General features: G+C 31.3%; 1 protein-coding gene across 1 annotated transcript; it reads left to right on the top strand.

Moving 5' to 3' along the window:
• The first annotated feature begins 1,127 nt into the window (after positions 1–1,127).
• LOC127704956 (uncharacterized) lies at positions 1,128–3,715 on the top strand. Its single transcript, XM_052209200.1, has one exon. It carries the CDS (start codon positions 1,251–1,253, stop codon positions 3,648–3,650), a length of 2,400 nt encoding a protein of 799 aa, XP_052065160.1. The 5' UTR covers positions 1,128–1,250; the 3' UTR covers positions 3,651–3,715.
• The last annotated feature ends 10,724 nt before the right edge of the window (positions 3,716–14,439 follow it).

Below are 14,439 nucleotides of genomic sequence, written 5' to 3' on the forward strand. Positions count from 1 at the left end.
GCTTCTTTGAACAGACACAAAAATCAAGGCTGATTGAAAACGTTAATAATAAATTCATGCATATTCCAGCGGCCAATCCATATCACGCTATATTGCAGTGACACACCTTTCAATAAAATGCAAAGAAAGTCAAAATAAAAATGCTCTTACTACAAGGATACTGTTGCACCGTATTGTCATTTTTATTAATCAAGTACATCTCATTCTTAACTTTTTAATGGGGAATTATAAAGGTAGCAAAACTATTGTCGTGGTTAAATAACTCTTCACTGACACAATTTTAATTGTCCAACCCATTAACAGACTTAATTCCCCTAATAGTCACTAAAACGTGGTATTACTCACGTTATATTACAATTATGAAATATTTACTAATGTCAATTTATTTTTTAGAACCAAAGTACTATTTTGTGTCCTTTAAATGATATCTAAAATTGTTTGTTTCGCCTTTTATTAAAACAATTGCTATGCGTATAAGTATAAATACCACATACTTGTGCGACGCCTTTTAGTTTTACTGAAGTTTGCGCAGACTATGAAATGTTTTTACATGTGGAAAATGTTCTATGATAGATATCATTTTGTCAGACACTTTTCTTTTTTCTATTTGGTTCTTATAATATGCCAAAAATCTGTATATTTAACAGAGTTGAACATTTAAATTGTGCGTTTTACTCTTAACAGACGTATAACCGACCCGATTAACAGACCAACCGCCCATATAGCCGCATACTCAATATAGATTAATCGACCAATCTCTCGGTTAGCCGAGTGTCGGCCGTGATAATGGGTATTGGAAGTGTATCTAGGAGGAAAATAGAGAACAAAAGTGTTACCAGTTGTAACTTAACAAAAAACGCATGCGAAACCAGAATCTTTTTCCCTACAATATTCCTTTCGTTTGACACTTTTCGTGTCAATGATATACAAAGAAACACAAATTCAATATATTAATATGAAAAGGCAGCATTTATGTATAGGTGTTAGTTATTTCACAACACGGACATATTTTAAAAATGAAAGCCCCAAAGTCATTGTTATTGACAGACTATAGTTACATTTTATCGAGGTTACGCAAACAATTTACTACTTCCTCTATGCTATTTACATTACTTAAATCATGTGAGTGATCTGAAGATATTTAGATAGGTGTAGAATTCGCACATAAGCGCATCACGTGAATTAAAAATGGTACCCATATCTTCTTCCTTGTTACACATATTACATGCATCGTTTCTATTATAGACAAAATGAACCTATTACAGTTTTTGGCAACATCTTTCTTTTTGGAGATGGTTTCTCATTTGGTGAGGGGACATTCAACTATAAGTATTCAAAACAGTGCATTTGTATCAAACAAAAATGAGGAAGGATGTGTTAATTATGGAACAGTTTATCCACAAAATGATCGTGTAAATGAAGATTGTGAAGTGACCATAAACAAAATGGATATACATGATTTCGTTAATAAAATGCGAGCACAAGAATATAAAATAAGTCTGCTTAAAATAAACTTAAATGTTTCAGAGGACATTAAATTAAAGGTAAATCAAACTAGTACTAGATGTACAATTTCGCCCTTTGAGTGGATATGGACATTTAAAGGTAAAAACGGTGGATTTCAGTATTTGTCTTTGATGAAGGAATTTTCCTACTATTCACTAAGCTTGCTTAACCACTACACTATATCTATGACATTCAATCTAAATTTAACAGGAAATTGTTATTTGAGAATTGGAGACAGAAATACTACCGAGCGGTTAGGATTAGCCTTTTTACAAGTTTTCAATCAGTCATTTCAACATGTCAATGATATCGGATTACGGTATGGATATATTTGTTATTTAAGTAGGACATACTTGGAACATATCATTTACATGTTCAGTAAATATATCATAAGTTCTAAGCAAAGTATGGGTTACCGCTGCTGCCGAAATGCTTTCAATAAAACTACCCACGAAGACACAATATCGTGCACGAGTGACACAGTCATGATTGATAGTGGTTTGTGGTGGAATTTTCCTTATGTAATGGGTTGGCTTTTGTTCCTTTTCCTGCCTTTATTATTTTTACAGTGCTCTGAATATAAAAATAAAAATGTCAACGTCGGTCATGGAAAATGGCTACTATCAAATCCAGTATCATTCGGTACCGTACTGAGAAATCCTTTTAACCGTGCTTATGCCTCGGGAAATATTTGTTCGAGACTGTTGAAAATCATTTGTATTCTCTTAACTTCGCTGTTCGTTATTTTGGAAGTACTGTCGTATTATTATTTCATGAATGACTTTGTCGTCAGCAGCACTAAGGCAGAAGTTCCATTTAATTGGATCACTATGGCTGCTGGATATTCATTGAGTATGGACAGTTTTCTGCCGTGTTTTGGAGGCCCGTATATTGCACTTGGGTTGTATTACATTTCAAGTGCCTTTCTGCTATGTCTTCCAACTGACTTGAGTAAGTTCGTGGATAAAGGAATAGACGATAAAGCAGAGATGTTTATGTCTTTATTAACTGTTGATATGAGTACGAAAGGTAAATTAGGAGCTATATTGAATATCCGCAGACAAGCAGGATATACACGACTTAATTCGGTTCTTAGAGCGAATATTTACATGCTGATCAATCCGACATTTTGGGATATTGGGTTCCAGATTCAAAAAAGGAGATTTAATGGATTCATCCAGGTATTGACAAGAAATAGAATATTATGTAAATTAGTTCTAACTGCTGTTCTGGTTCCAGTTTATTTTTGTATATGCATTATTGAATGGGTGCTAGCAATATTTATGTACGGTTTGCCTGTCGTCGGATTTTTCTTTATAATTTTAAATGGATATTATAATACTATAAGGGAAATAAACACAAGGAGGACCGGTACAGCTAGCTTTGTTTTAGGCATAACAATAATTGTACTGATGTCCGTATGTGTTACATATGACATTTACATTTTCTCACTACTTTTTATTGATAGTTTTATCTTTTTATGTCGGATTTGTACGTACTCTTTCGCTGGACTTATTGCCTATCCGGACATTACTTACGGCTACCTAGTGTTCACGATAACAGTTATGATATATGTTACCGAATGCATACAACACGTGAATGCTGTGTATACATACCTTTTTGAAACGGTAAAGAACATCTGTATAAAAATTAAGAAAGAAAAACACATCCATGCCGTTCCATTGATTAGTTGTAATGGATGTACGACCTCTGTATCCAAGCTTTTATTTCGATATGTCGTTCGATACTACAGACCCTTAAGGATTGAAATACTTTTTTCCTGCCTGAAACTGACTTTCATTGTTATTATTCTTTATATGTCAATTTCAATTCTTCTCACATTTAAAGAACTAAGTAAAATGTCGACACTCACGCAAGCTATAACAGCTCTTTTCATTTGTTTAATTCCAAAATTGTGGCACATGTTTGAGGAAAAGGGAGAAAAATATAAAGAAGAGACCAAAATTGCCGAAATTAAGAATATAATTGAACAGTATTGCAGATGTTACATTCATAAACGAACTCCTACAAACATTCAGGATGATAGTTCTATCGTAGATGATATGGAACATGACACAAGCAACAATACATCATCAGATGACGAACTCTTACAGCATTTACTTCTTGATGTAGACATCGAATGATCAGAATTTACTATTTAGTAACCAAAATTGTAAATAAAAAATAATAAATAAACTCATAATACAAACTATGAGTAATTCATGAGTGAAGAAACAAATATGAGCATTTACACTTTTGAATTAATTTGTCTTATACGATTAAGGTTTTCACAATAACTATTGCACTGCAAGAAAAACGTCCAAAGCAGAAGCAACAGTAGTAAACCTATGTTCAAATCTCATGAATCCATTACAAAGATACAATTCCAGGGGGAAAACTAAAATTTAAATTGCATGTACATCCAAAAAGAGCACAAAACAACCGTTCTTTTTTGCTAAAAACGTATAACAAAATAACGAAACTCTAACATAAATTCAAAAAGAAAAAGTCCATTCAAACTGACAAAATCAAACGTAAGACTTTACCAACCAACGGAACGAATGGAAAACAACTGTCATATTATAAAAGATTTGCCAGTGGAGTATCTATTTTGAGTAAGGTTGTTGGTCATATATAGTTTTATCAAAAATATATAAGAAATGATCCAATTTTGACATACTTATGACGTCACAGTGACATCACAACTGGCATGCCTTCATTACTGTATCCAGATTATATTTTAATTTTCATTCATCAATAAAATCAGCTCTTTATTTTGAATGATTTTGAACTTAGCAATTTTCGTAACGGCTAATAACACACCATAATCTTATATCTGAAACCCCATATAATCTCTTAAAGTATTACATAAATATATACCTTTGAAAGAAATGTATATTTCAATGTTTTTTTGTTACTTATCCCTGTTATATAGTTTGCGATATGATCTCTTAAGTAATTTTCTTAGACAACGCATGCAACTATTTCTGGTAGAGTTACCGATAGATTTTGTTGTCTGTTAACGTAAGGCTACCCAAATTGCACCTATTTTGACAGTTTTTCACCTACGTTTATTCAAGACCCAGACAAAAGATTCCATTCTGTGTTTAGTTGGTAGATGTATCCCTAATTACTATTTTATTCCACAAATTTGATTTAAAATACATACTGAATCATAGAAAAATAGGTTTGAACCGACCTCCAAATGACCCACGATTCTGTAATGAGGAGTACCTAAATTGCATAAATGCTTAAATTCACATTCATAAAAAGCGAATAACTCATGTTTTGTTTTAATTCTCCAAATTTTTAGAACAATTTGGCATTAGTCAATGCTTACTATTCATTTTGTAAGAAATAGATGCACTTTGGGTAAAGCAAGGAAATAATAAATTCATATGATGTAATTTCAAAAACATAATATGGTTCAATTCAATTTCTGGAAACACAATTTCCTCGACATAATGAAAAATAAACCCGATTTTTGCAAGGTTTTAATGTAGTACGTTTAAATTACGATCATTTATAAATATACGATTATTGTTGTATAAAAATTTGCCGTTATCAAATTTCGAAATCATTTAAATAATTGAATGTATCCCCCTCAAGCATGGCTCTGATTCCTTGTCGGTGTTTGGGTTTACATTTGGTCCTTTTTGGTTTTGTCTGCTTTTCAACTTTGCTATAAGTTTTGAAATTTCAAATTATTCGGCCTTGAGCATCAACGAAGAGACTTTAATTGTCGGCATGTGCATCAGACACTATAAAAGTTGCACTGTTAATTTATTACTAGCACTGGGTCGATATCGTTGCAGGTGGGCTGTTAGTCCCCACAGTCATCACCAGCCAAGTAGCCAGTACTTCGGTACTGGCATGAAAATAAGGATATATTGTGGTATTCAAATCTGCTGTTATCAATTTTGAAATCATTTAAATTAAGGAATGTATCTCCCTCAAGCATACATCTTATTCCTTGTCCGAATTTGGCTTTGCTTTTGGTCCTTTTAACTCATTTAGCCGAAAGGCCAAGTGACCTTTCTCCTCACTAGGCGTCCGTCGTCGTTAACTTTTACAAAAATCTTCTCCTCTGAAACTACTGGGCCAAATTTAACCAAACTTGGTCACAATCATCATTAGGGTATATAGTTTTTAAAATGTGTATATTGAACTCGCTTACCAACCAACATGGCCATCATGGCAAAAAAAATTAACATATGGGGTAAATTGCAAGTTTTGTCTATTATCTTTATAACCGCTATGAAGAGAGAAAATCTGACAGGGGCAGAAATGTTCCGAATGTTAAGATCTACATGCTGTCCATTTTACATCAACACTGTCAGACGACTTTTTATAGGAGTAACTGCCCTTAAATGTCAAATTTTACAGATTTTGTTTTTCATTTTTGCCTATTATTTTCAAAATTATGATAGAAGGAAAGAAACTATATTTAGGAAAAATGATCAGACAGACAAAATCTACAAATAAGTCAACATGACCAAATTATCAGAAGACTTCTTATTGGAGTAATTGCCCTTTTATTGCGAATTCTACCATTTTTTGCGTATTTGGTTAATATCTTACAAAAATGCTCTCCTATGAAACTACTGGGCCAAATTTTTTCAAACTTGGTCATAATCATAATTAGGGTATAGATTTAAAAATGTGTCCGATGATTCTGTCTGCAAACAAACATGGCCGTCATAGCTTAACATAGGACATACAGGTAAAATTGAAGTTTTGGCTATTATCTTGAAAACCGCTATAAATTGAGAAAATTTGACAAAGGCAAAAATGTTTAAAATGTTAAGATCTACCTGTTGTCCATTTACGTCATAACTGTCAGACGACTTTATAGAAGTTATTGCCCTTAAATGTAAAAATTTACCTTTTTTTTCATTTTTGCTGATTATTTTGAAAACTATAATAGATAGAAAGAATATTTAAAAGGAAAAAGTGATCAGCAAGACAAGATCTACAAATGAGCCAACATTGCTGAAATCGTCAGGGGATTCCTTATTTGAGTTATTTCTCTTTAATCACGATTTTTACATTTCTTTTGCGCTTTTGCCTAATATCTTAAATACTGTAATAGATAGATAGAAACTTTAAACAGCCAAAATGATCAACAAAACAAGATCTATAAACAAGTCTACATGACCGAAATCTTCAATCGACTCCTTATTGAATTAATGCCCTAGAATGATGATTTTTTTCCAATTTTTAGCAGTTTTGCCTTTTATCTTGAAATTTATAATAGAAAGATAGAAACTTTAAATAGCAAAAATTATCTGCAAGACTAGATCTACTAATAAGTCACCATGGCTGTAATCTTCAGTCGACTCGTGATTGGAGCTGTTGCCCTTTAAAGATGATTTTGCCATTTTATTTAGTGGTTGCCTATTATCATGAAAAGAACAATAGATACAAATGTAGAAAGAAAAAGTTTTGAAAAGCAGGACACGATCTACGAATCGTCAACATGATTGAAATGGTCACTTAACTATTTGTAGAATTGTTGCCCTTTCATCATGATTTTTACCCAAAAAATGGCAAGTGTTTAAGATGCAGTCGAGTAACACAGGCTCTTTAGAGCCTCTAGTTTATTTTTTCAGATCTTCAACTTTGATATTGGTAATATTTTGCAATATTTAATAAAGTTTTATATGTTAAAAGAGTTTCGAAATTTTTTGATGATTCAATAAAATATGACAAGGAAGGAAACGCCTAATTTAATTAATACTGCATATATTTTACACTTAATCACTTAATTGAATCAATCATGATATATTCAAAAACAGGATTTTGACAATCAAGTTCAAAAGTTTTTGTCTGTTTTAGCTTATTTAACATTAGAAATTGACGAGTTTTGCTGTTGTTTATGTTTTCTCTAATCTGATAAACATTAAGTTATGTCACAGATATACACGATAGGAAAAACATAATTGAATTGATTCTGCATATAGTTTTACACTTGAAACAATTTTGAAACATTTCCGTGTCACGTAAGTCTTTTTCTTATGACATTGAAGTTATAATATTTCTTTAAATGACTATGATACTATTATTTGAAACGTACTCCTGAGCAACAGAGATACCAACACAATATGAAATTCAGATTTCAGAAACAGGGTTTTGATAACTGTTGTGGTGAAAATAACTTATTCAATTCATCTTTGAAAAAAATATTTTTGTAACTGTTAATTTTGAAAGAATTACGCGTTTGTCTCTCAGTATTATCCTTTGTGGACGTGTTTGTGTTGAATGGTTTTATTCTTCACATCTACTGACAGAATATTTGAAAGGTATACTTTTTCAAACTTCATTGTAGACAGAGTTCGTGCCAATTAATTAGCTCTCCTTTTTTATTGCCAATTCACTGGTAAATTATTTTGTCAGATCGTCCTATTATGATGATGCTCTATGGTTGTCTTAGTATGCTTATCGTTGTATAGAGATGATTATCGGTTTTATTGAATTGTCACTTAAAACAGAAACAAAACGCATTAATTTTCTAAACTCAGTAATATTAATACTACATGATCTTACCAGATGTGTGATGAAGTATCTTTTTCATGTCCTCTTTATGATAGAAGTAAAATCTTCAGAGCTTATAAAGCTTGAAACTAAGCTTTATACAGACCAGAGGATTTTCCTTATATCTTAAAAATTATGAATAGATAGATAGAAACTTAAATAAGCAAAAATGATCAGCAAGACAAGATCTACAATAAAGACAATATGGAGGAAATCGTCCGACGTCTCCTTATTGGAGTTATTGCCCTTTAAAGACGATTTTCACCTTTTTTTTGTTGTGTTTTGCCGTAAATGGTAAAAAATTATAATTGATGAATAGACACTTTAAATCACAAAAATTATCAGCAAGGCAAGATCTTCTAACAAGTCAAATTTTGCCGATATAGTTAGTAGACTGTCACTCTTTATAGGAGTGATTGCCCTGAAATGAGGATTTTGTTTACCCTCTTTTGTGTTTTGAGCAAGGAAACTAAGAAGAGAAACTAAACAGACAAAATGATCAGCAATACAAGATCAACAAAACAGAGATTTTTGTCATGAATTCTATTCTAGTCTACAATGTTGGAAAGTGTCCTTTGTTAAATATGCACATAGGCCAAAGTTAACGACGCAATCTCTTTAGAGCCTCTAGCTTAGTGGACTATTATTTGTCTCATTTCAATGGCGTTGTCTGTCTTCATTCGCCTTATGTTTGTTGATTGCCCTCTTGGTATTGTATTTTATTTTTGATAGTACAGAATTTTCTGTTCTATCTTACACCAGAGCTATTATGAAATAAATGAAAAACGTTTTGACCTTAAAATGAAAATTCTACTTTTCTATACCTCATGTGTGCTTACACAGCATTAAACAGCTTTTACGCAAGCAATGTTATAGTCGGGGTTTAGATTATCCATTATGGAAAAAAAAATTTAAAGAAAAGAGCATTTTCTAGAAAACATAAAAAACCGAACAGACACCTTTTCTGTATTTTTGTGATAGCTGTCTTATTGACGTATATTCTATTCCTACTTTTTGGGCGATATTGCAACCACTTTCCATTTTAGTTAATTTATGTTTAATAACCAAATAAGTGGCATAAGTATACATTATTTAATATAACCGACTTAAATTTCTCTTCAGGAAATTCTTATTAATTTTTGTCATATCCTTAAATTTTGAAAGTCCTAATTTTGTGAAGAAGATGCCTTCATCTACAATATCAATATCAATATTGTACCAGTGTTAATTATAGATTATTACTTAGCATTTTCCATATTGGCCCTGGGTCACCCCGAGACTCTATATCAAGCCAGAGGGCGTAGCCCGTGGGCTGATATGGGTTGAGGGTTGATACCAGGGCCAATATGGAAAATGCCATGTAAGTATCTATTTATCACATATTTGGTTTATTGTTTTCGTGTTCTCTATATGGGGTTTTCAGGGCAAATATCGATATTGGCCCCGAGGACAAATAACCGACTCCGACTTCCGGCTATTATTGGACATGCAAAAACGTACATATTAGATCAAAACATGTGATAAATGACATTATCTTATACTGAAATAAAAACCAAGGACTGTACAGATAAAATATTGACAGATATATCATAGAATACTACGCAAGATATTAGCTCTTAAAGCCATTTTGTTGTACATCATTAAGTTGAAACAGGTGGCATATTGTCAATCTTGTTATATTTCATGTTTTCAATTACGCATATTTTTTTTAAACAGCACTTGTTCTTCTGACAAATTTAAAGGACTTTTTTCACATGATGATTCCGAAACGCCATAAAATAAGCCGTCTTGAATTTACAACTACTAGGAAGAAATAATCACTTGTATATGACGTTAGAACTCTAAATGTATTTAGCCAATGTTGTCTGTACTTCAGTCTAAGTGATGATTGGAACCGATAACGGAATACCATTGTCCAACTATCTATTAAACTAAATAAGTATAGACAAACAAACAAAATAAAAAACAACCACAGACACATAAGTTAAACCCAGCTTACTTTTCATGTAATTTCCCTTGTAAATAGTAAGAATTACAGTTTTTCAAATAACTTAAAAAAATATGAACAATAGAAGTAATGAATTAAGAATATGGAGGATTATAAATTGGTTGAACTGAACCCGTGTGTTTAAAATAGAATGATGCTAAGGTTAAACATAGATGTATAAAACCATAGATGAAGCGCAACACTGACTTCAAAGGTTCTATGTGCGTTGTAATGGCTTTCACACTTATCTGATAATGACATGAACCAGTTGGTCATTGAGATGCCGATTGACAATCTAGACAATAGAAAACTGACAATCAAAACCTACTTAGCAGTTAAACATGCTAAAAATCAGAAAGAAATAAAATCAAAATATATATTTTAGAATGACTTGGTTATGACAAAATAATGATTTTGTAGGTAAAACAATATTACAAATTATTCTCGAAAAGAAATTAATAAATGCGGATATCTTTTTTTTATAGCCAGAACTAATGTTTTCGTCATATTTACATATTTACATTTTTAGATTTTATATCATTTATCACATTTTAACTTTATTTAAACAATGTATGTTAACTATTATATACAAGACTATTGAAAATATAATTAATAGAAAACATAGAAAAAGTTTAATATATGCTCCATAATATTCATTTACCATGCTTTGCATGGAATGTTTTTGGTAGTACACAAACACTATTTACTTAAACTAATTTAATAAACATGAATAACATTATTATAATTAAGCCATAGATAGCTAATAATATAGTATAAAATACATCATTCTATGATTTAGTTAACTAACTTATTCGTAAAAATATAAAAATGATTTAAAAAGACAATTTCTCTCCTAAAAATGTAGAAAAACTGATGAAATAAAGAAAAGAATGTACTTTCTTATTAATTTTTTCCCATATTCGACGCAGTTCGACATCTTAATGAAGCATATCAAAGAGAAGGCGTATTTTAGAAGTTCAACATCCTGCTATTCCCATTTTCAGGAACTAACAGGAACATAGTTTTTATCAAATATAAAGATACAAGCCTTAACAAAAATGTTTTTTTGATTTAGTTCAATATTTCCTTTTAAAATACGCAATTTCTAACCGATTTCATCAATTTTTTCACCAATTTGTCTGTCCAGTGCGCTAAAAATTGACATACTATTACAACAGAAGGGACATAACTCGAGAAGATAATTAAGAAAATCTATTCTGCTGTACTGGTCAATACAGATCAACAGATAAGAGATGTAGCTGGAGTTACTTGATTGATCAACACACATGAAACATCAAAGACAGTCAATTTGGTCATGGTTCTTTTTATCTAACAATAGAGAACAGTAGGGAACTTTTGACGAGTTTTATCTATGGGTTTATACATCTATGGGTTAAGTTATTGTAAATGAGTCATATTAGAGATTTTTGTAAAATTTGACATACAGCTGCGGTATGTTAAACTTGAAATGAAAATCGAAAAAATAATGCATTATCTCTTTTTTTTAAATGATACTGAATATATTCTTTCAAAATAGATTTATACTTCCATATGAAGCATAAAATCGAAAAAAAGTTCTAAAACGTGTCTTTAAATCATCAAATCTCCAATTACCAATGCATAGATTTTTCTTCAAAATTGATATGCTGTTAATGTTGTTGATAATTACATTTCTGTTTGATCAAGGAAGTACCTCAAACTTAAGGGTTAATATTCAAGACTGCTGTGATTAAATATTTCTCCTTATTCAATATAAAGAGTGGTTTACACTTTTATAAGTAGATTCTCATCTTTTAAGCTTAGTTCTTACCTCACGCGAACAATAGTTTTAAACTTCCGTTTAGCAGGACGTTATTTCTGTAGTTTAAAATTATACTTAAGATGATTTTATTTATAGCTTTCCCAATGAAAAAAGGCGAACATATGTATTTATAGTAAAATTTTCAGACAAAAGATATATTCGCGCATGAACATTTTCAAATATTTGACTATAAATTGAGAATAGGTTCGAAAAGTATTTTTATCGTTAAAGTTTGTTGTTCTTACATTCATTAATACTGTATTAATTTAGAAATTAATATCTAATATTGGCAATAAATGTATTGTCTTAAAAAAACACCTCTTAATGTACGATTCATTAAAAAATAGTGTATCCTGTCCTATAAGGTTTATACCGTTTGCTATAGTCATGTAAAGTCATATTGTTAAATTCTTGTAAAATATTCCTTCTCGACTCTTTAACGCGACGGGTGCCACATGTGGAGCAGGATCTCATCATCCTTCCGGGGAACCTTGGATCAACCCCAGCTCTTGGTGGGGTTCATGTTGCTCAGTCTTTAGTTTTCTATGTTGTACTTTGTGTACTGTTATGCCTGTTGGTATTTTTCTTTTTTAATCATAGTGTTGTCAGTTTATTTTCGACTGTTGAGTTTGAATGTCCCGTTGGTATCTTTTGGCTCTCTTTTAAATTTTTTTAAACGAAATTAGTACACGACGTTTTGACGATCGTGTGACACAGAAAGCACAGATGATAGGCTATTGGATGCCATATTCAATAGACTTGTGTTATGTGATAACATCGAAATCTTTTCTAAGTGTATTTTTTAAATTTTACTTGACGATTGAGTCATTTTCCAGATTGTGAAATTTACTGAGTGTGGATTCGCTTGGGTGGAAACGCTGACCTTGTCGACAAACCAGTCTAGCTTCTTTGGCGATTCCCTCAGTTTTTATATTTTACATTGATTTATATCTTCTAAACGGATTTATGAATAACGTAGGGTTTCCTCTAATGTATAATTCAATTAACTTGATCAATAAGTAAGTTCAATATCTATCACTCACATGTTATGAAGTTTACATTGTTATTTGTACTAATGCAAGATGCAAAAAATAAAGGTATCGTAAGGTTGTACGTTTGACATTTTATCTGATTATTTCACCGTTTCAAAATATTAAGGATTATTTATGTGCTTTTTATACAAATGCACATCTTTTTTTGAAAAAAAAATCATTTAATAAAATTACAGACATTAAAAATATTGATGTAAAAGGTTCCATTCATCACTAAGACTGAAGTACAGACAACATTGGATAAATACATTCATTTGTAATCATAGACATTGCATTACTTACATTGGTGATTATTTTCACCGTTTAAAAGTCTTAAGGACTATGCATCAGTTCAGTGTTTATACTTTAAAATGAAAATAAGGTCATGTCATTTGTTGAAATTCCAATGTTTAGAACGTTTTTATCCAATAACAACGATTTGATGTACGGTTTTGAAAATATTACCTGAATGCATTAATTTCTGAAAAGTTGAATTGATAGTAAATATACCTCTTCAAAGTATCTTCTTGTCTAACATTAAGGCCCTGTAAAAACATTTGAAGAAAATAGAGAAATGAGGATAATGCAACTTCAAAATCTCATATGACAGATATGGGTCCACTTCTTTGAAAAGGGTGTTACATATAAAAATAAGAAGATGTGGTATGATTGTCAATGAGACAACTGTCCATCAGAGACCAAATGACATAGAAGTTAACAACTATAGGTCACCATACGGCCTTCAACAATGAACAAATCCCGTACCGCATAGTCAGCAGTATATATGCAGTCATTGTTAAATATTTTCGGTGTTGACCGGAACAATTTTCATTTAAAACAACTAATTGTGCAGAATTCTGTCTACAATCTTTTTAAAACAAAAGCTTGTGATAAACTTTAAAACAAAAACAGCTATCCCTTTTCCGCAATTGGTGATTTATTTGGATTTAAAAATCAGTATCATACTTTTTATGCTTTAATACTTTAAAATTGATAAATGAGTGATATATTATAATCATAGACATTGCATTACTTGCATTGGTCATTTGTTTGAGTCTAAGTGTAGAAACTTGGGAAAATACCAATTGATCACTTTCGGTAAATTTTACAAAAATCATTTTGTTGACCTGACGTTTGTCTTTTGCTAATGGACTTGTCTGTTTTTCTTTTACCTTATCTGAATTGCAAAGGCATCAAAATAAGGCGAAATTTAGACATTATGGTTAACCTACACTACAAAACAAGAGAGAAGATATCAACACGTTACACAACTATAACATTACACAAACACGTACACAATAAGCAACACGAATCTCACCAGGAAACAAAGGGTTCCCTCAGGTGTTCAAGTCATTCTAATTAATGTCATTATGTGATATGATAAGTCAGAATTATTTCCCGTTAACGCGGTCTATATCAACTGAAACTATGAAGTCACTGCAAAGTATCCATGGCGTTTATATGAAGTGAAAATAGTGTAAACACTGCATTAATCTTATGTGTCCGATTATAATTAACCAATTTAACACAAATTATCAGGCGACAATTGGGAAAGCACACTCAGAGAAAGAATCTTAAAA

This window comes from Mytilus californianus, unplaced genomic scaffold, assembly GCF_021869535.1.
Source record: "Mytilus californianus isolate M0D057914Y unplaced genomic scaffold, xbMytCali1.0.p SCAF_6, whole genome shotgun sequence".
NCBI lineage: Eukaryota > Metazoa > Mollusca > Bivalvia > Mytilida > Mytilidae > Mytilus > Mytilus californianus.